The sequence below is a fragment of the Megalops cyprinoides genome, chromosome 4, assembly GCF_013368585.1.
Source record: "Megalops cyprinoides isolate fMegCyp1 chromosome 4, fMegCyp1.pri, whole genome shotgun sequence".
In the NCBI taxonomy this organism is placed as follows: domain Eukaryota; kingdom Metazoa; phylum Chordata; class Actinopteri; order Elopiformes; family Megalopidae; genus Megalops; species Megalops cyprinoides.
Window position 1 is genome coordinate 40,963,964 of NC_050586.1, and position 23,145 is coordinate 40,987,108.

The following is a 23,145-nucleotide window of genomic DNA, read 5'->3' on the forward strand; positions in this document are numbered from 1 at the left end:
ACACACACGCGCGTGCTGATAGGTATATCTAAGGTCAAAGGGGCACAAAAGCAGTGATTGAGTCGTGAAAATAAAGGGTTGGGCAGTTAATGGAACCCCCCCTGAGCTGAGAGACAGACAGAATTAGTGCACGCTGTCTGTTGAGTAACTTGTCCATTGAGTGACTGCTGACTGATGAGTGACCGCGTCTCCTTTCTCTCCCAGGATGTGGTGGTGGTGGGTGAGGAGAACTTCACCACACCATGCTACATCCAGATGGACACAGAGGCATGCCACATCCTGACCGAGACGCTGGGGACCTACTGCCTGGTTGGCCAGTCGGTCAGCAAGGCTGCCGCCAAGAGGCTCAAGCTGGCCGTGTTCGGACCCGTCTCCAGCACCGCCCTGGAGTACCACATCCGGGTCTACTGCCTGGACGACACCCAGGATGCGCTCAAGGTACAGTACAACCTTCCTGTTAAGAGAGCTGGGCTTTTATGGAAAGTCACCTGTGTCTAAGTGTCATTGATGTGGGCCTTATGTTGAATCAAATCTCTGATCTATGTGTGTGTGCGAGGCAGAGGAAGACGAGGAGGTTCTATTCTTGTGCCGTGGATATTGGCAGAGCGGCACACACAAACACAGACACACACATATAAATATGCAACATAAAATAAGAGGAAGTGGAACTGTTCTGCAGATTCAACATTTCTTGTTCTAATCAACTGAAATTCTTTGCACTTTTTTCAAGTGAAGTCTCGCTGCTAATTGCACCAAAAATGGCAACAGCAGCGTTGCAGTTGAAGATAGCTTGTGTGTGGGCGCTGTTTGTGCTTGACTTCGGTTCTGTTTCTGTGCTGTAATCAAGATGTTTTATGACTGACTGAAGATTCCTCCAAGCAGTTAAATAGCTATACCGTGTGTTTAATATAACTTTGCCTTCTCTCCCAGACAGCTGCAAGCACAGCACAGTCATATTTTAAAGGAAAATGTTCCTCCTTATGTGATTATCTCCAAATAAAAATAACGTAAAAACATTAAAAAATGCCCAAGAATAAGATGCTTAAAAAATAAGTAAAAATAACATACCCACATATATGATGAAATGTCTGATGTTGTTTCATCGTAGGAAAAACATTGGAGGCTCTGATTTTTCCCGACTTAGAATAGCATCTTGTCACTTTGGTTTTTTTTTGCGCTTGCGATTGTTTTTCAGCCATAAATTCAATTTTGTGCCGGGCGTCGCTGGGCAATCTGTGCTTCTTGTCTTAATGCACATGGCTCCTCACTTGTGAAGTTCTGCTGAGCTGAGGCACAGTTTTAGTTACTTTCCTCCCTGTCACTCACAGGAGGTTCTGCAGATGGAGAAACAGATGGGAGGGAAGCTCCTGGATGAACCAAAGACGCTGAATTTCAAGGACAGCAGCCACAACCTCCGGCTCTCCATCCACGACATCCCACACACTCTCTGGAAGAGCAAGCTGCTGGCCAAGTACCAGGTGGGCCTGCAGGGCAGGAATGGACAAGGCCATGTTCCGGCCTGGGCAGCTATGGGAGGGCCAGGAACGACCACAGGAGTTTGAGTGTGGGAGGGATTTGTGGGAGGGGTTTGACTGTGGGGGAGGGGTTTGTGGGCGGAGTTTGAGCATGGTAGTGTTTCGTGGGAGCAGTGTGCATGTGGGATTGTTTGGTAGGAGGAGTGTGCATGTGGGAATGTTTTCTGGGAAGAGATTGCTTCCCAGCAGATCTGAGGGCCATGGAATCCAATGAGGAGTGAACAATTCCAGGGAGGAAAGGAAGGAAAAGAAAGCTGAATGTAGGAAAAAAAAATTACCCCATGCAGGAAGAGGAGAATGGAGACATTCATGCTGATTTTATTGCTGTTTAAATCAAATGACAAGAACATTAAATGTCAGTGCAGCTGTGTATGTGTGTAGGAGAAATATCTGCCCTGAAAGCTCTCAGCTTGTATTGAAGAACTGAGATGCATAAATACATTCACAAACTTTATTACCATTCTCCACAGTAATTAGACTCTGAGTATTTTCACGTTTACTTTTGATAACATGCATTTAACCTTACACCTTAAACATGACGATCAAAGAGATATTGATCTGTCTAGATGAAGCCAGCAAGGTTTGTTCTCCCTAAGAGGGAGAAGTGCTAACTCAAACGATTTAGTGACAGGAGAGTGACACGTTATTCAATTGCTTGTTTGCGTAAAAACAAAAATAATCCGACAAGCTCCTTTCGATATTTGCACTGCATGTTCTTTTAAGGATCTAAATATGCGATTTGTGTGCCTCCTTGTGAAAGCAAATGCACTTAACATAATCAGCTATTTGCAGTCTAATTAAGGAAACAACAGTAACTACCTGTGCTAATTACAGAATACAAGACAAGTTAGGCTTGCAGAAATGTATAACCGAAATCCTCCAGACCTACATTCTGCACTGTTTGTGTTTGTGTTTGTGCCCATGTGAACAGTAAATCCCTATCGGAAGGCCTCTATTTAGTTATTTACTAGTTATTTATTTTTGTTATTTACATGCCATTATGGGCATGCCATTCACCTCAATGAACAAACTGTGTTTTGTTAGTGACTGAAAAATATAAGACTGACCTAAATGTGAGTTCATCAAAGCTGGGGTGACGCCACGCAACAGTTAATTTGAATTCACTCAGCGCAGTTTCCAGTCTCAGCCCGATGCATGAATTGTGTGTGTGTGTGTGTATGTGTGCGCACCCCCTGCAGGAGATCCCCTTCTACCAGGTGTGGAGCGGCTCCCAGCGGACCCTGCACTGCACCTTCACCCTGGAGCGTTTCAGCCCCAGCACGGCCGAGCTCACCTGCAAGCTGTGCGTCCGCCAGGTGGAGGGAGAGGGACAGATATTCCAGCTCAACAGCACTTTGTCTGAGGTAGGCACCACCTGTGTCCACCTGTAAGACCACACGCTGCTATCTGTTATAGCATATGCTACCCAATCACATACTGTCCTGACCTGTCATACCACATGCTAACCAATCATATACTGTCCTGATCTGTTATAGCATATGCTAACCTATCACATACTGTCCTGATCTGTTATAGCACATGCTAACCAATCACACACTGTCCTGACCTTTCTAAGCATACTCTGTCTTGATAAACCCTGTTCTTATCCATCCAAAACTTCCTGCTGTCACTTCATCTATACTCATCCTTGGTCCTGAAGATTCATTTTATTTCTGGTCCTGGATTTGCTGGGTGCTGCTCTGAGTCATGAACGGGGCAGGGTCTGGGGTAAAATTTGGGTATTTCAGGTGACCCCGCTTGGCATAGCAGACCGGAACAGGTTCGATCCGTGGCATTCAGAGCCGCAGCCTGCACACACACCCTGTCTCCTCCACCTGCCCGTCACCCCCGCCATTCCACCCTACCCACGGGGGCTAATTAGCGCCTCCTGAAAAGATGAATGGTGCCGTGACAGATCGCCGTGGCGGAATTCTCTCATTGACCATCCAACACAGACCGTCTTTCTTTATTAAGGAAGGCTTGCTCTCCTCAGAGCCTCGGGGGCTCTCTCTTTCCTTCCTCCTGTCTCTTCCTTTCCCTCTCTCTCCCTTTCTCTCTCAGAAAATCAGCCGTATTGCCATGTCTTTACAATGTACAGCATTGCCAAAGTAAGGTTACAGATGGGAAATATGACATAGCAGCAGTAATGGTGACAGTAACTGACATACAGGTATAAGCAGTAGTGCAATAATAATAACAATAAGTGTCTCTCTCTGCCTCTCTCACACGTACACACAGTCACTCTCCTCCATCTCTCTCTCTCTCTCTCTCTCTCTCTGTCTCTCTCTCAATCCATGGTGGTGCCAGGGTAGCAGTGACAGTTTAGAAACGGAGAGGCTTCACGTGTTGCGCATCACGCGTCAGCCTGGTCCCGCAGTCTGAACAAGCCTCTCCAGTAGCACTGCAGAGGTGGGGGGGGGGGTATGGGTTGATGGCCCTCCCCCAATTCCTCATCGACTCTTATAGAGAAGCACCAATTCTGCTCCCGCTGAGAGAATACGACATTAACACAGAGCGGCTAAAAGTGCTGCTTTGCCATGAATGGGGATGCCTGTTATCGAATGAACCCCAGGCTTCTCGATGGCCCTTGAAATTGCTGCTCTGGACCTGTGGCCCTGTTCTGCCTTCCCCTCTAAAAGAGGGCTGCCCGTGCTGAGTGCTCGCCATTGTTGTCAGTGCACCAATAGAAAATGTCCTGCACCAGAAAGCCCTTGAAAGTAATTATAAGGGAATCCAGAAACAATGCCTGCGAGCATGGACCTCAGGAATAATACAGCTTTGCCCTCTTACAGATTCTCTCTGGTAATGTGAGTGATCTGCAAATTGCCAAAGCTAAAAACGTACATTTGATCATTATAGAATTTACGCACAAAATGTATTTAAGTACAATACGTACACATAATTTACATTAAATTTCTCAAATGTATAGTGTGTACATAAGCATGTGGTCTGTATGTGCACATATGTGTGGCGAGTTACTGAATTTTAATAACGTTACAGCCATTAATGCTAGCCTTTTAAGACACAGTTAAAGAAGCTGCTGGTAACATACATTTGAACAGTCTGATGTGAGGATACATAGATTTGTAAAACAAATCACTGTCATCAACGTTAGCGTTTTTATATTTATTTATGTGCCATGTCATATTAATTAGTTCTCTGTTCTATTTTTTTTGGATGAGAAAATTGAAATTGCTGTAATGGCAGTCTGAGGCAGGGGGAAAAAAGCTGAGCTGTGTAATCGGCTCTTTGTTTATTATTGAAATTCATTAGGAAAAGCATTCATAATCAAGGGAAGCGAAGGAAGGGAATGAAAACAGGAATTAAAGCCTCATCGCTCCCTGTGCGAGATGTATGAAGAGTGTGCTTTCATAAATTACGCCACAGGGGGTGGGAATGGAAGAGTGTGTGTGTGTGTGTGTGTGTGGGGGGGGGGTGTCTGCAGACAAACTCCACCCCATGCATGTTTACAAGGCAAGTCAGAATGATGTCGTGGTTTACGGCGTTGGCTACGTTTTTTGTTTCAACGCGCAAGAGAAGTTGGTCCCGTGTCCCTGCAGTTTGCCCAAAGCAATAAACCCAAATTACAGCCGGCCTTGTTTGGTTACTGTGTAAACCTTGGCCACTGGAGTGGGGCTGTGAAGGCCTGCAGTGTGGACTGCCCGCACAACGCTGACGCTGGGTCTCTCCCTCTCTCTCGCCCTCTGCAGGACACCCAGAGCATCGACACCTCGCTGATGGACCCGGCCAGCAACATCACCACCCTGGTGGGACCCAACGCCTTCCGCATCCCGCTGTCCATCCGGCAGAAACTGTGTGGCAGCCTGGACGCGCCACAGACCCGCGGCAACGACTGGAGGATGCTGGCGCACAAGCTCAACCTGGACAGGTGAGGGCACATGCTGCCACACACACACACAGAGAGACACACACACACGCACACACACACACACACACACACACACACACATACACACACACACACACACACACACACATACACACACATACACACACACACACACACACACACACACCTATACACACACACAAATACATACAAATAAACATACACATACAAATACATAAACACGTCCACGTACACATATACACACATATACATACACACACACACAAACACATGTGCACATACATATACACATACATTTATACACACACACATATATATACACATGCACACTAAAGGCCTTTGCACACCAAGTCTGTATTTTTCATTCAAAATTGTCGCATGTTTAATAAATACGCCCTCACGCTGTGTCAATCACGTTTACACACCGACTCCGAAACTTTCATCCGTCTTTAAAGTTTTTGGAACAGGTTCGATTTCCTGTGTTTTTTCACATCCGTCAAAAGCCTTTGGCCGCTCAGATTGATGGAACAATTTAAAGGAATCTCAAGAGGGTGTAAGCACTGTGCATGCACGAACCAGGCAATTACGCAGGACTGGATCTGGGATCTCCGGTACAGCATCGAAAAACACAAACACACTATCAGCTCTGGCAGAAGAGTGTGATAAACAGACTGGTCACAGGACAACTATTGATGTATTATAGTTCATCTTTGTCCTGACAAATGTCATATATTTTCAAAACTAGACTAGTTCTACTGAAGTTGTCACACCATGTGCAACTTTTTAAACAGTGCAACCAATCCAAGCCATCTTCTTGAATAGACTTTTAACACTTGTGGACTGAGGTGTGTTTGCCTTGTATAGCTGATGATATATTGTATGTTGCAGCATTTTGAGGCTGTGCCCTGTATATAACTGCAGATCCAGTGAAAGGCTGATTACCTAGCGTGCACTTTTCTGATGGCACAATTTGGATTGCCTGTTAAACTCATGAAGTAAGTGTGTGTGTGTGTGTGTGTGCGTGTGTGTGTGTATGTGTGTGTGTGTGTCTGTGTGTGTGTGTGTGTGTGTGTGTGTGTGTGTGTGTGTGTGTGTGTGTCCCAACATACTGCCAGCCACTGTTCAGGATCAATTGGATCGCGGAAATCGGTGGTCTTCTTTTTAATGTGTGGGTCCAGTATTGCTAGCAGCGTATCAAACTGGACCACTGACATCCTGAAATAGACCTGGAAACGATCAGGATAATTCCGTAGCTCCTTTATTAGCAGGTGAAACTCTCCTTCCTCTTGACGCATTCTCAGGATTGGATGGACCCAATATTTTCTTTTTCTTTTTCTACTTTCAAGAAGTGAAAAGACCACAAAATCATCCTCACTGCTTGACGGCTCCATTTTGTCTCGTACTGCGAATTTTCGCAATGAATAGAGTAATAAAACGCATCGGGCTCAGTGTGCAAGGTTTCTGTGCGTAACGACTTTTATTTGGATGACAGATTAAAAAAACGCATACGAAAAATATGGACTTGGTGTGCAAAGGCCTTAACACACACCACACACACATGCGCGCACACACACACACACACACACATTGCACATAATCATGAACACAATATCACACAGGCTGCACTCACACATGTGAGACACAGAGATGCACTCACAGAGATACTCACACATTCTTGACACACAGAGCTGTATTCATACCCTCTCACTATCAATCTCCCTGACATGCATTTCACAGACACGTCTATAATTTATTATGGAACAATTTAGATGTATAGGTTGCATATGACACACATTTATGAAATGTCATTTCATTTTCCAGTTTCATTTCCTCCTCATTTTAACATGCGTTTGTATGGAAAAGAACTCCCTTTTATGTGTCATTTCACTGTACAAATAATGGACAGTTGCGTTGATACAAATGAGAAACAAAGACACTCTGAGAGATGGAACAGATCCGTGCTTTTATGACATACACAGGCACGTACACACACGCACGCACACGCATGCACGCACGCACGCACGCACGCACACAATGAGATGTGAACACCTCTGCATTCCTGCCCTAACACCACATTGGTCAGTTTGGGATTTTTTTGAAAGGATTGCCATATATCCAAGGAAATTGCTAAATTACCCAACCAAGGAAAAGCGAAAAAAATGAAAAAAGAGCTCAGCTGTCCTCATTTTCCAGAGGTAAATAAACAGGCTGCGAGCCGTCCATCACAGAGAAAAGCGCTTAATATGCAGACGAGAGGATGGAGCGGCGGAGTGCGACGGAGGAAGAGAGAATGAAAGGAAGAGCGAGAGGAGGAAGCAGCGGGGTCCCAGAGCTAGGCTTTTTAACCCTCCCTCCCACCCCATCACCACCCCCCTTTTTTTTGACGCTTTCCGTGAGAAAAAAACCAAGCAAATTCAGTTTTTTGGCGATTGAGTTCATATCCCAGCAGGGGCCGTCTTATCCAAGGCAACAGAATGCATGCGGAGGGGGGGTTGGGGGGGGGGGGTTGATCGGGGGGATTTGGGTTGGGAGGGGAAGGGGGGTGGATCGGGGGACTGACATTCCGCCATCCTCCTCCAGCAGTCGCGGTGCACCCATCTTGTGGCACCCCGGGCTGAACCTCGCCTGCGGAAAAGGTGTTTACAGTGCCATTCGTCACGCCGTTTGGCTGTGCCAGAATGACTGTGCCTGTGTTAGGCCTGTTCCACGGGCTGCTCCTAGAGCACAGACAGACAGACACGCATCACATCACTTCCTTTGTTTATCAGCTCTCAACAGCTCGACTCCAGTACAGCATGTGCACTGGCGGTATCTGCGCAGCTTAGGTATGGTATCTGGTACCTGCTATCTGGTGTGCAGTTCTTTTCTGTGCCAGTGGGGTTTTTATGTGAGGTGTCACACAGAGCTGATACCTTCTCACCTGTAAAGATGACGTGGCCTTCTTCTATCTTTTCCGGCATTTGCACCAACAGGAGGTAGGTAAGGCAGTGCAGGTTAGGTCTAAGCTGGAATGTGACGGTACGAGACCCTGGTGTGAACCTTGTGCATGAGGTCACAGAAAGTGGTGCGAGCTGGACAGGGCAGTCACGGAGAGGGCCAGTCACGGTGAAGAGAGGGGCGGTGAAACGCGTGGCTGCAGCAGGGAGCCCGTGGCGAACAGCATCGACTGTAACGGAATTCAATGTTTTAACTGTGGTGAAAATACGCCCCCCCCCCCTCCTCCCCCGGCACAGAGGCCCTGTGGGGAATCAATGAAGGAAGAGACAGCGTGGTGAAGAGAGGAGGAGGGGAGGGGGAGTGTGGTATGGGACAGCCTCATTTAGACTCAGTATCCCCTCGTTTTTCAGCCCTGTATCAATGAAGGGCCCCAAGCTCCCATCATATGATCGCAAGATGGACCTGTGTCTGTTAACAAGACAGAGCTTCCAGGCCTGCTTTAGTGTGTGGACAGTTTTCAACTGAACACAACTATCCAATTGGACTTCCAGGCCTGTTCTAGTGTGCCGACAGTTCCGAGCTGAATACAATTATCTGCTCAGGTTTCCATGCCTATTTTAGTGTGTGGACAGTTTGCAACTCAGTGCAAGTATCTCATAAATGTAAAAAGGGAGTTTGAAGCTGTTCTGTATGGTGGTTGTGTGATTTGTTGATCAATTGATCGATTGTAATTACAGCATACACATATATACATGAGCATGCATACATATATGTATATGTGATCTTTGATAAATGTCAAATTTACACATGGGAGTCAGTTGCATAATTTTTATGATACAAGTGTATATGTTATTGATAGATTCATGAATGAATACATGAAGTGCTGAACAAAATTAAACAGTTTATCCAGAATAGCTTTGTGGGTTCAAGTTTTGGAATCAATACTTTGGATCTCATGTGATCCATGGAGTCTCGGCAATGCTGGAGTTACATATTAAGTTTTCCTGCTTCCTGTCTTTCCTGAAGATGTGCCACTCCTTTATATCTCACGTGTAACTCACAAATAGCTCACATATATCAGACATATAACTCCTGTAAATCTCACAAATACCTCACATATAATGAGCATATATCTCACATATAACTCCTGTATATCTCATGTATACCTCACATATAGCTCATGTATAACTCACCTATATCTCCTGTATGTTTCATGTAACCTCACATACAGTTCACAAGTATCTTCTTGTCTCCCAGGTACCTGAACTACTTTGCCACCAAGTCGAGTCCAACTGGCGTGATTCTGGACCTGTGGGAGGCGCAGCACTTCCCTGATGGAAACCTGAACCGGCTGGCTGCCGTGCTGGAGGAGATGGGTCGCCACGACAACATCGTGCCCATGGTGACAGAACACTGACACGCCGTCCTCAGAAAGGCCCCCAGGTTGCATGGGGACTGGCAAGACAGAGACAGTCGCAATCTCTCACTAATGTAGGAGGCGCCTGAGAAAACAAATGACTTTAAAGAGAGAGAGAGAGAGAGAGAGAGAGAGAGAGAGAGAGAAAGAGACCCCGTGTATCTTAATGATGAGTCGTGGTACTGCTGAGACTCATTGTAACAAAAAATACAAAACAACAACAAAAAAATGAACCAGACAACGATAAAAAAAAATGTAAAAAATAAAACAAATGAGGATCTTCTTGTTAGCCTTAGCTGTACATTCCTTGGTACAGTTTTTGTTTTCCTTTATACAGTTTCCTAGGAAACGCCTTAATTCTGCTGTCCATATACGTGGATGACCTCCTACTCCAGACATTATTGTGTGTAGGATACTCAGTAACTGGGAGGGAGGGTCAGAGAGTCAGGGAGGGGGTGGGGATCTAGGGATGGAGTCTAGCGCTCCCGCCTATCGGTGCAGGTGTGTGATGGAGAACCAAATACAGTATCTCTCATCTGCGCCATTTCCACCTGCCTGCTCCATATATCAGCCATTATGTTTATCCTCTAATTCACATTTATGTCTAAGCATTCTCAAGTATTCGTTTTACATACATACATACGTACATACATACACACATACATGTGTATGTATGTGTATACGTATATATACACGTGCATACACGTGTATATGTGTCTGTCTGTAGGCATCGTCACATTTATTTATGCATATTATAATTTTCTTTTTCCAGTAATTTTACGCAACCGTATATTGTGCCTGCATATCTTTTCTTCTTTGTTTTTTTATTATTATTTTCTTACGTTAAATTCACTGTTCTCTGGTGCCACCTAATGGACATGGTGAAGAACACCATCTATAGAAATAAGACGTACCTTACAAAAAGACATTAAAAAACACACGAACATGTAAATATACATTTACCAAGTATTTCGTAATATCTATACGCCTTTTTGTTTAGCATTAATCATTCTCATCGGATTTTTGTGTTTTTTTTTCTGATTTTAAACTCATTTTTGGGTGGACGTATAAAATAATTTCCATGCAGCTAAACTGTAGTTTTGTGCACCGACCGAACGGCAGTACAGTGGTGCGTCTCTACACTTGCGTGCTTTTGGGGAGATTAATATGTGAAGAACCTTGGCCAGTAAAGCTGTCATAGCGAAGGAAGGCCTTGTGTAGGACAGGTCTGCCCTTCCGGTGCCGGCTGATCCCCGGGAGCCTCCCCTGACACAGAACACACAGATCAGGCTCCTGAATACAGAGAGCGGCCAAGCCGAAGTGCGCTTTCGGTCAGAATTGTGAATGTTGGAGGAGGCTTCAGCCCCGCTGAATTAATTTCTCTCCTTTCGCAAAACGAGACGAAATTAATTCAGCAGCAGTAACGAGAGCGGAATGTAGAGAGAGGCGGAGTGTCTCCAGCGCTAGATGGTATCATGTTTTGACCGAATTCAGCTCGCATTTGAGATAACAGAACTTACTTCTGCAATTTTCATGATAAGTCGGTCCGTTTTTCCTCACAGCTTAAGCAGCTAACCAAAATGGTGAAGTGGAAAATTTAGAATGAAATCTAAAACCACTGAAGAAATACTGTCTGAAATTTTGCATTATCCTGAGGTAATGAATCCTGGTTTACGCGATTACTGAAAACCTCCTCCGCGCATTGCCATTGTTTTTATTTTGAAGGTAACATTTGCAAATAAAGGTTACTGAAAGAATAGTAATGAACATAGGTGTCTATACATTCCATTCCACAGGTATATACAGTATATATTTACTAATAAATGTAGAGAACAATTTGAAAGAGGCGCATCTGTAAGAGATGAAAACTGAGAAATTTAGGAGGGAATTTTGTACTTTATTTATATGATGTTTATACAAGTGGCATACAATCCCCCCTAATTTATTGAACCAAGGAAAAAAAAAGGTATTATTACAGGTGTACACAAGAGTTCAGTCGTATTGGTATTTTGTGCTACGGTCACTAGAGGGAGATGTTAGCATGTCTCACAGTTCAAAGGTCATGTCAGAGGCTTCACTGTCTCTCTTTAGTTTGGAACCTTTGAATTCAACTTTGGGTTTTCCTTGATGGTCTCAAATGAGCATAAATTTGTACTGCAACACTTCTAGAAGTTCTGCCATGATGGGGCCTTGAGTGTTCACCTTTCAGAAAAGTTTAAGGTTCTGTGTTGATTTGCTTTCTTTGTGGCTCCTTGTTCTGCTATCCTGTCATATCTGGGACTGTGCAGAGGCTGAGGGGATGTTTCCATGGATAGGAGTGCATGTTGACCTCAACAAGACGAAGCAAGATACAGCAAAGGGAAAAAGGGATACAAGAATAAAATATTGTGTTTAGATAATGAAGTATGTAAATGCGTTATGATGTACAGAAGTCTACTATCAGACATATTTTTTACCATTCGTTTCAGTATATTTAACAGCAGTACAGTTAAGTAGTTTGTAAGTTTGTTTTTTGTCCATCTTATTTTCTCTATAAAAGCTGTCCAATTTTCTAAAGCTGTGTCTACTATGCAAACTTGGCATCCTTTATAAACAAGACGTACTAATAGAACAGTGCTAGCAAGTGCATTTTACGAGTATTATTTTACCATTATGATGAATATTATTATTTGTAAAGTGAGGATGTGATCCACTCTTGTTTGGCACGCTTCATGACTGATACTTGCAAATGCTTGCATCTCCTCTGTCAAGTTCTGTAAAAAGTGTAAGAAAGAATTTTTAAACAAGTAATAAATTATATTTATAAGCAACTCTGAACACAGAGTCCATCTTGTCTTTATTATGTGGACATTGCTCCCAAAATTCCTCCCAATTCTGAAAGATTGTGACATCACCATTCAATGTGTATTTTTGTGCTTTGTTGTTTAGATGGTCTAAAGTACAGTGCAGATTTGAAAGATACGATGACATGAGATTCTGTCCAACATAAACATTTTTAATCCAATGAGGACATACCAATGTTTGATGGTTTTTGCTACTGATTCAATACGATTTAATTTTGATTTCCTGTGTTTATATGAATCCGAAAGGCAGGAAAATTAAAGCAGAAAGAATTATTGGTGTTATGCCTTAATACCTATATGCATACATTAAGATAATGCCCTTAGAACATCACTTAAAATATTAAGCTAAATCCGTGAACATATGCTAGCACAGAAACAGAGGGATAGTTGTGTTTAACTGGTAGTAACACACTGTAGTGCTTTTTTTACATATCAACATTTTACAGAAATGTGAAAATCTTTTGAAGCATATCACTCTTATTTTCTGTTTTGACCTTATAATTACACCTGGGGTGAAACATTTGAATACACATACTGAAGCTACATTTTTGTCAACTTTAACAGCCATGCATTTCATCTTCTTGAAATGAAACTAATTCAAATGAAACTCTAAAATTCAAAAATGTACTTATTTTCAAGACTGATTTCTATGCCAGTTATTATTTTGCTCAGATAACCACGTTGTCCTTGGAGCTTTCCAGCCGCTCCCTGATCTGTGATTGGTCCTCAGGCTCAGTAATTGTCTGACCATCTTTGCATCACCTTTAGCTCACACTGCTGATGACTGCTGGTCAAGATGGCTGCCAATAATCCCTTATTAGCACTTGATGTTGCTAACACCGACTAGCTGGGATTGCCCTTTCAAAGCCAAAGCAACAACACCAACAGACTGAAACCATTTTATTAGGGGAATGTTAAGCCTGATACATAGATTGCTTATAACATATACATTCACTCTCATTTACAGCTATGTACAGGTTAAATAAGGCACGGGCCCTGGGAGGAGAGAGAATTCTGTACACGATTTTAAAAAGAAACATCTTCAAGTCCATCTTCGACAGTTTATCATTATCATTATCGACTGGTGTGGAGACATTAGTGTCAATATTTGAAAACAAAATTAAGGCAGCTACAGGCTCAAAATCTAAACAGTTGACAAGATATGTCTAGTCTTCATCCAGCAGCCTGAGACAGGATACTCTGTTGTTACCAAAGAGACAGAACATGATGGTGTGGCCCTCGGCTCACGTGTAATAGATCAAGTCCAACCCATTCCTATTCTAGGCACCAGGACTCCCATCCGCTTATACTGTACCTCTACAAACACTCCAGCAGTTGCCATAGAGACACAGGGTAAATGACACTAATGAGCTTGCGTGTTGTCCCCAAAGTGATGGTGGAGAAAGGCTGGATTTGTCTGTAATTGACAGCCGTTAATGATATGAGGTGTTGTCTCTGTGTTCTCACACCTGCGCACAAATGTCTGGAACTCACTGAAGGCACATCATCTGAGAAATATATTTCATTTTAAGATAATCTTAATGTAAGAATTAAATAACAATATTTCTATTCCTGGAATTGAGAACAGATTTGATTACCATAGGGTATTTCTGAATAAGTCAGATGTCCTTGTCTGGCTTTTTCCCACAAACACAGTACAGAACTCTATATTTATATTATTTGTTATGAAGGTATTTTATGAGGTAAAAATTATGAAATTATGTAGCTTTTCATGATTGAGAATGCTTCAGAAAACAAATAACATAACTGTGTCAAAATAAGTGTTCAAATATGAAATCAAGGGTAGTTATTGGCAATGTGTTCTTCAGATACTGCACTATACCCTGAACAGACGCCCTGAACTGATTGATTTATTGAGTTTGCAGCGTTTTTAGTACAAATAGCAGCTGTTTTTCAAAATCACATGTGGAAATGCATGTATTAATACAACAGTTTTAAAATCTTTTCTTAGCAGTGCCAGTGCAATGTACCTACTGGTTGCTTAAACGTGGTACAGATGCAATTCTCAAACCTCAGGAATCCTGTATGCTTGCATCTTTTAGTGTTGTTAACCTTCACACGAGTGCTTATGTCTCATTTATAGGCTAAGCCTGTGAGTGCATATTTGTGCTGTAGTGTGAAGGCCTCTGTGGAATCCCAGGGTACCCTGAAGGCACACAGTGTGGGAGGACTGGAGCCCTGTCTCTCTACCAACTAGGAAATGAGGGAAACGGCCACACAAACACATAGCATCTGCTGCCTCAGTCAGGCCTCACTTTCACCAAACTCATGGCTGACTCCATTGCTGCCTTCAAAGAAACTTTTACTGCGGTGAATTACAACAGAACGTGCGTTTTCTCTCTTTCTTTCTCTCTCTCTCTCTCTCTGTGTGTGGCTGAAGCCCGATCAAACCCAGGCCAATAACAGTGACACAAAATCAAAAAAGAACAGCAATACTGTGCTATGGCTTCAGATTGTCAGAGCTGATTTCTCTCCCTCTCATCTGGCCCATGGCAGTAGGGCTTTTTCCTGCCAAAGCTGGAGGTGGGGTTAGGGGCAGGGTTGGGGGCGTGGGCAGTGGGTTGAGGGCAAATCCACCCTCTCGTCCCTTCCTGGTGACCTCTGACCTCTGTCGGACGCTCGAGGAGCTTTCACAGAAAGCGAATCCGAGCCCGTTTGCTTGTGGCGCGTCTGTCCGTGCAGCTCTCAAGCAAAAAAAAAAAAACAATAAAACAAACAAAAAAACACAAGAGACTGGCAGGAGACTGGCCAAATAAATCACCTGCTTGCGACCTTCAGCAAAGCAGGGCACTGAACGGTTTTTTCGGTCCCCCCTGGGAACCTGGAGGGGCCCCGCTGCGGGAGCAGGGCGCTGGGGCCCGGAGCGGCTCCCGTCCCGACCCGGCGGGCTGGAGGGGTGGTGTGTGTGTGTGGAGGGGCCCGCAGGCGGCCCGCTCCCGCTCACAGCTTGATGTCCTGGGACTCAGACATCTTGGCCAGCGTCTTCTTCACCCGCAGGGCGGTGAGCCGAGAAGCCGGGTTGTGCGCCCAGCACTCCGTCATCAGTTTCCCCATCTGCCTCAGGCACTGCGCAAGCACAGAGGAGGCACGGTCAGCGCGCCGTGCGAATGTGTGTGTGTGAGTGCGCGTGTGTGTGTGCGTGTGTGCGTGTGTGAGCGTGCGTGTGTGTGTGCGTGTGTGTGTGTAATGTACCTCGTCACTGCTCCAGCGGTTGGGGAAGGACGGCCGCAGTCTCTTGATGCACACCACCTCCCTCATGTCTTCATAGGAGGGGTCTGTGGGCACCAGGTCGTGGTAGGGCAGCTGGTACTCTTCCACTATGCCTGTGGAGTAACACCTCATCAACAATATGCCTACACCAGCACACGGCAAGGTCCTGCACATACTGGATTAAAAACACAATCAACAGGTAACAACACAAAGATCATTTGATAGTGATGATATACAGTTGTATGACCAATACATGTATGTCATACCTATCAAGCATTGGGAAAAGACAAAGAAAGGAAGATGGAGGACAGTAACAGATAATGAGTCTGTGTGTGTGTGTGTGTGTGTGTGAAAGAGAGAGACACACAGCTCACTTTGCTTATTACAAATGACTATTATGATTATTGTAATTATTATTGTACTACTAGTTACAGCAGTATATCAGTTCTTGGCCCAATTATTGCCATTATTATCAGACATTTCCCATTTATTTTGTTCAACTGACTGTTTTACCCATGTTGTACTGTCATATCATTCCTTGCATATCCTTCTTGTATCCAGCTGAATTTTAGAGAGAGAGGGCAGGAGGAGAGGAGACGGGAGAGGGGAGCCAGGTCCAGGCGGTGCTCTACCTCCTGAGACGCATCTGCGGGCAATCTCCCACAGGATCAGGCCGAAGCTGTACATGTCCGCCATGATGTAGGACTGGAAGTGATTCCGGTTCAGGCTCTCGTCCAGAACCTCCGGGGGCATGTAGCGCTTGGTGCCGACCCGCGTGTTCGGTGGGATGTCCACCTCGTTCGTGTCACTGAGGGAAGAGTGGGGCGTGGGAAGGGGGGTAAGAACGGGTTCCTACATTCCTGTTTCGAGCCACTAATGCATTAACCCGATAAGGAATAATCTCTCCTCACCTCAGCAAAGCACCTCCGCAAATATTTATGTTAAAATGAGGAGGTATGTACACATTTCTTACGATAAGGACATTTCATTTTTCTCAAACACAAGATTTCTTTCATCTCAAAATGGAATCTTCAAAAGCAAAACCGTCTTGCAACAAGGAGAAAACCCTTGCATTTCACAAAACACAGGCAGTTGTTCTGATAAGAAAACTCATTAACGCTTCATAAAATGAATCTTATGAGTATTTATTTTAATACATCTTGCCTGAGGAGATGACTTCATGCGAGAAACTGGCAGCTTTGCGCCCTTCTCCTCATGCCTCCCGTCCCCCCCTTCTTCCCCCTCCCTCCCTCCTCTTCTCCCTTCCTCCTCTCTTCTACTTCTCTGCAACCTCTCTTCTACCCCTTCTTCCCTCCTCCATTCTCCGCTCTCTCTTCACCCTTTCACTCTTGTCTTCTACCCCCTCCCTCCCTCCCTCCACTCTTCTCCCTTTCACTCCTCTATTCTCCCCTCTCTCTTCTCCCCTTCCTCCTCTCTCCCTCTCCCCTCCTCCTCCTCTCCTCTTTTACCTGATGAACTTAACAGCGAGCCCCAGGTCGGCGATGCAGCAGGCCCCGTTCTTCTTCACCAGGATGTTCTTGCTCTTGAGGTCGCGGTGGGCGATGGCGGGCTTGCCCTGCGTGCCGAAGATCTCGGTGTGCAGGTGGCAGAGGCCGGAGACGGACGAGTAGGCCAGCCGCAGCATGGCCCGGGTGTCCAGCGTGGTGGACTTGAGATAGTCGTACAGGGAGCCACTCTCGTGGTAGTCTGTGATCAGGTACAGCTGCGTCCATGAACCTGTCCCCTTGATGTCGGCCGCGATGAAGCCTACAGAGGAACACCCGAAAACCATGAAGTAGCAGCAGCTGGGAGGTGCACCAATATATCTGTCAACATTGGCTTATCAGGTCACTTCAGTCTGCAACAGGAGAAAGGCAGCAGTGTGACGCATCGGTAAGGAGCAGGGCTCAGCACCCAAAGGCTTCAGGTTTGATTCACAGGCAGGGCACTGTCGTTGTACCATTCTACAAGCTACCTACCCTGAACTGCTTCAAAAAAGAACAAAGCCAGGCAAGAGCATCTGCTGTGCAAGTAAATATGTGTTGTAATGTTATCCAAAGCTCACTGCTCTTCTCTGTGGTCATTTTAATAGGGTACATTGCAGGTTTAATTGTGTCTATGTTTAATTACCATCCATTGCTGACCATAAGAAGCTTCACAACGCTAGCTCCACTGCTGTCTTTAACACTTTGGTGCATCTTTCTCAAAGGCTTAAAGCATTCTCTCAGACTCCATGCTATACCGGCAGAAAACGTGCCCGTGTCTGTGTTTAACTGTACACTTCAGGTAATAGATATAGGCATGTTGGTGTTTAATGTGTTTGCTAGAGGTGTGAGCATCCCAGACACGTACCCAGAATGTTCTCATGTCTCATTAGTACGGTCTGGTAGATCTCGGTCTCCCGGAACCAGCTGGCCTCCTCAGTGGTGAAGAAGACCTTGACAGCCACCCTCTCCCCGCGCCACTTGCCCATCCACACCTCCCCATAGCGGCCCTTCCCGATCTGCTTCACCATCTGGATCTGCTTGGCGATCGTCCGCTGGACCTGCGGGACGAGGGGACCAAGCGTCTCACCTCTGCATGTGCGCACTGAACCGTCCTCACATTATAACGGCTTAATTCGCTGCTTTGGGTTAGCACTGGCACAATTAAAACAGCAATTCTCAGGCATTTGGTCGTGCTAATATGAAGAAAATTACATTATTGTATACATCATTAACTCTGTATCTAACCCACTGCGGTGTGGGCAGCGAGCGGAGGAGGCAGCTGCAGTTTGTCTGTCTCACCAGCAGGGGGAGCCCTGAGCCGCTGCCGGAGCTCTGGGACTGCTCGATCAGGTCCTTCAGAGACTCCCCGGGCGGGATATAGGTCTCGTCCTGCTCCAGGCCGATGCTGTAGCGCGGCCGCGACTCCTGACGCTTGTACCTGACCACAGTGACAACCATGTGAGCACTGTCCCCACTGCTTTCATTTATATAAATTCCAAGAATAATCTGAAAGTGATTTATTTCGCAATGCAGTCATCTGTTCAAGACACCTGCTGTTATGACACCTCTATATTTGACTCCTTTCCTACAGTTCCATTCACTGTGGCCCTGGGGTGTATAACAGTATGTTGATTGTAGCATTGTTCTATATAATGAAATTGTTTCAATTATATCACGGACAACAAATTAATATACATTATTATCTGCATGTAAGCCGCTCTGGATAAGACATCTCTTAAGAGATGTCTTATTGTATTAAATGACTTAATGTACACACAGAACACAAAAGACAATGTTCCACTAAGATAAAGGGACAACTGTGAGAGTAAATATGTCTGTGTGTATGTTTATTGAGAACATACGTGTACTTTTTGTGTAACTGTGCCACTGTGTAAAATACGTCTACATAACAGGTGATGTGTGCGGGCATTCACCTGAAGTAGCAGAAGATGATGATGAAGGCCAGAATGATGCTGCAGATGGTGACAGAGATGAGCAGTGCCAGGTGGTGAATGTTTTCATCCACATAGTCTGAAGGGGAGAGGACAGACCGCATCACTGCAAGCACTCAATCATTCATAAATCAGACACATACAACTGTTCTTACAGATACTGACTGCATGAAGACTTCCTTAAGGGCATTACTGAGCATGCTGCACAGTTCATACAAACCACAGCATACAATGAGGATTCATTTAGACACACATGCATTGGACCTCACTTTTCTGCTGTGTTCAACTGTGGCAAGCTTAATGTGTTGCAGACTGGTATCAGCAGAGCAAGACCAGCCATCAGTGTGTCATGAAAGCAAAGTTTATTCCACCAGCCCCAAAAGCTTTGCTGGATGAAAAATGCTTTTTTCTCTCACTCTCTCACCTTTCTTACCCCCCAACCAACGCACCCCCCCCCAGCTCCCAATGCCTGATATCCACAAAGTCCACCCCAAAGAGACAGAGGAAATCGAGCCGCGATCGATCGCCCCCCTTTCCTGAAATAGTGCGATCGCGTTTCAGGTTGGTGACACCGCTGGAGGTCCAGAGGACCGTGCCTTTCTCTGGGACTCTAGTCTTACTGTCACATGTCACAGAGTACGTCCCAGGGAAGGGCCAGCGAGGACGCCCCACGAGCCCCACCCCCACCCCCACCACCACCACAACCACCCCCCGACTCGCTGTCTCTCCCAACCACTGGCCTACAGCGCACACCCTCATACTGCGCTACATCCTCATTCACACACGCACACACGCATAATCACTCACTCACTCACGCACAATCACTCACTCACTCACTCACTCAAAGTCAGACTGCATCACATCCTCTCGCACACACACACACACACACACACACACACACACACACACACACACACACACACACACACACACACACACACACACACAGACTTCACACACTAAAAACACAAAACTCCTTCCTATCAGAGCTCTGGAGAATGAGCTTTGGGGCGATTATTCCTCCGTCTCAGACAATCTGTCCAAAGGAATGTGGTGTAACCTAAACTGGGTGTGAGAGAGATACCGAGCCCCCCCACTCCCCCCAAACACACACACACACACACACACACGTGAGAGAGAGAACGGGCAGGGGGGAGGCTCTGGCTCCGAGGGAAGGCTGGACAGATATTTCCAGTTGGGGCGGGTGCTGGAAACCCAAGCGGTCCGCGGGGAGGGCCTGTCCTTTCAATTAGAGCACGAGAGAGAACAGGCTGACCCGCCAGCTCCATTTCACCTGTTCACCTGCTCAGCCCGGCTCGGTGTGAAGCGCGCGGTCTATGACAGGAACACAGACGGCACTGTAGTGCAGCACCGCGCTCCAGGGGCTGGGCTCCTCACCAGGGCACTGCTGGTTCGACTCCCATATGGGACCCAGCTGTACCCTGGAGCCAGGTACTTAGCCTGAATTGCTTCAGTAAATATCCAGCTGTACAAATGGATACTATGTTAAAATGAAAATGCTGGAGCGGAGGCATCTGCTGAGCAAATACGGTGTATAATTTAACAGACCACGCATAAATGAATCGGTTTAACCTGTCAGTACCCATAAGAGGAATCCAGGGGGATGAGTAACCCCACCAGTCAGCTGGAGAGATGCCACAATACTGCCTAAAAAAGCTCATTTTTTCATTTTGTGATTGTGTTTAAACTGGGGTAATGGTGGTTATGGCAGTGATATGTTGGGGTATACTGCAGAAAGGTGTTTTTAATGTCAGTCGCTGTGTCTTACTGGGAGTCTTCTGCGGTGGGAGGGTGGGGTGGAGGTCTCGGTTGCAGTAGTCCTGATCTGTGCAGCACTCTAGTGCCCTCCTCTGGCGAGAGTTGCCTGTGTCCTAGAGGGAAGGGATCACACTTGTTCAGAGTAATGGTTCTGCCAATGAGAAGCTGCAATATGCAGTGTAGAAGACAGATTTTTTTTTTGGCTATACATAAAAGATCATTATGATTCCCCATATGATTGTACACATAATATACAGTACATACAGGCTTTCATGGGTGATTTCTCATTACATTAGTGGAATTCTCATCTTTAGTTGTATGAATGATCATGATCATTGTTATGAACAACAGTCAACACAATGCGCTTTCATTTTTGTCTTCATGATATTTATCACTTTTCTCAGTTCCTTGTGCTATGCCATGCACAAAAACAGCCACTTAGGAGCTAGAAGAAGGGTCTCTATAAATCCAAGTGAATTCATATTACTATATGACTTGTCAAGACGTATGTCAATACACACTACAAAAACATATACAAATACAGTTGGGAAAGACAGTACTTGTCCTATTTTGTTTTTTTTATTGTGATATTATTGGAATTGTACTGCACCAAAGGCAGTGGGAAGTGGCATCATCTAAGGGTATTTAAATACTCAGTGCAACGAGGTTCAGTCAGAGTCCCTCCCACTCCCACTCACCCTGCACTGGAATTCAGAGCCCACAAGGCCCAGACAGCCGGAGGTGAGGACAGAACCCCCACCTTCCTCCTCCTCCACCATGGTGAAGCAGTATCCATCCGTCCTGGACAGGAGACTCATTCTCACCATCACTGCCATCATCACCATCACCACAATCACTGTCATCATTACTATGTCACAGTTGTAGTAAAGTAACTTAATCATCATCATAATAACCATCATCATCACAACCATCACCACTGTCTTCATTATTACTTACATCACAATCATTATGTTCACTTAAATTGATTATCACCATCAATATCACCCTCATCATGATTGCTATCATCTTTACAATTGTTGATATCATCCTCATTGCTATAAACATTATAACCATCTTCATTACAAAGCAGATGAGCAAGAATATAATGCAGCTGTTAATAATACTGCACTGATAAAAACAACCACAAAAGCTACTTACAAACTATAAAGAGTCAAATTAGAAACAATGAATTCAGCTTTCAGCACCACTGATGTCCTGAGAAACAAGCTGGATATAAACAAGTTCCATAGCTTGTGACTGCTTCAAATACAAAACAGCCAAAGAATTTTTTTCCACTATTATAATCGGATACTTATGTGTGCTCCTTCTGATTTTATTTCATTACTACAGTTGCCAAGAGGCACATGAATTGGACTTCCATGTGTCGCCGTTGACTTGATTATCTAATCCGACAGTGTATGTTTCTTACTGATCGTCGCATTAAGCAGTAATTGCGGACATTAGTGATTATTTGTATTACCTATTAAAAACTGTTTAAAAAAGACTCAAGACAAAACACTCAGCAAAGATGAATTTCAAAGTACATTTTTCCTTCAAAACACAGCAGCATTTGACACTAGCCTAGTAACCATATGTGTAAATGCTTGCTCTATTAGGTAATAGTGAAATACGGGTTAATGTAGCTTTCGCTTCCTTTTCAGAATGGTGTGAGGCCTCTATCAGTAAGAGGCGTCTCTGCAGTGTGCAAGGTGTGTTAATCAGGGGCGTTCTCCGTGTCGGTAAGTTTCAGGTGTGTGAGGGGCATAGACGGTGTGTACTGTGTGTCAGGTGTGTTTACCTGGTGTGTGATGAATGGCTTATTGGACGTGTGAGATTTGCTAATGGGTTGCATGTGAAGTGTATTTACCAGGTGTGCATGAGGTGTTTGCTGGCCCTGTGAGGGAGAGGCCCTACCTGCAGGTGTTGTTGGTGGAGTCCTCGGGACAGTGGTGGTAGCAGTGACACCACAGCAGGCGCTGGGGCGAGGCTGACGCAGAACTGCTGCTGTCCTCCTTGCTGCTGTCTACTGACACCTTCCCAGAATTCCTCAGCAGCATGGTGTCCAATACATTTGCTGAAAGGAAGGTTTATGG

At 45.1% G+C, this 23,145-nt stretch overlaps 2 protein-coding genes across 3 annotated transcripts in view; one reads left to right on the forward strand and one right to left on the reverse strand.

The window, feature by feature from the left end:
* The window catches only part of LOC118776314 (netrin receptor UNC5C-like), a 156,381-nt gene extending 143,804 nt beyond the window's left edge, over positions 1 to 12,577 (forward strand). For both annotated transcript variants that reach the window (XM_036526562.1, XM_036526563.1), the window contains 5 exons: positions 205 to 438; positions 1,329 to 1,478; positions 2,735 to 2,899; positions 5,246 to 5,424; positions 9,601 to 12,577. In XM_036526562.1, coding sequence (XP_036382455.1) covers positions 205 to 438; positions 1,329 to 1,478; positions 2,735 to 2,899; positions 5,246 to 5,424; positions 9,601 to 9,760 — 888 coding nt within the window. In that variant the 3' untranslated portion in view covers positions 9,761 to 12,577. The remainder of the gene's footprint in view (positions 1 to 204; positions 439 to 1,328; positions 1,479 to 2,734; positions 2,900 to 5,245; positions 5,425 to 9,600) is intronic.
* Positions 12,578 to 15,498: 2,921 nt separating this feature from the next.
* Positions 15,499 to 23,145, reverse strand: part of LOC118776315 (bone morphogenetic protein receptor type-1B) — a 34,208-nt gene continuing 26,561 nt past the window's right edge. Inside the window, exons 2-11 of the mRNA XM_036526565.1 lie at positions 22,967 to 23,126; positions 21,751 to 21,853; positions 21,063 to 21,165; positions 19,256 to 19,352; positions 18,621 to 18,759; positions 18,187 to 18,379; positions 17,304 to 17,601; positions 16,467 to 16,642; positions 15,817 to 15,947; positions 15,499 to 15,690 (exon numbers count right to left, since the gene is read on the reverse strand). Coding sequence (XP_036382458.1) covers positions 15,565 to 15,690; positions 15,817 to 15,947; positions 16,467 to 16,642; positions 17,304 to 17,601; positions 18,187 to 18,379; positions 18,621 to 18,759; positions 19,256 to 19,352; positions 21,063 to 21,165; positions 21,751 to 21,853; positions 22,967 to 23,126 — 1,526 coding nt within the window. The 3' untranslated portion in view covers positions 15,499 to 15,564. The remainder of the gene's footprint in view (positions 15,691 to 15,816; positions 15,948 to 16,466; positions 16,643 to 17,303; positions 17,602 to 18,186; positions 18,380 to 18,620; positions 18,760 to 19,255; positions 19,353 to 21,062; positions 21,166 to 21,750; positions 21,854 to 22,966; positions 23,127 to 23,145) is intronic.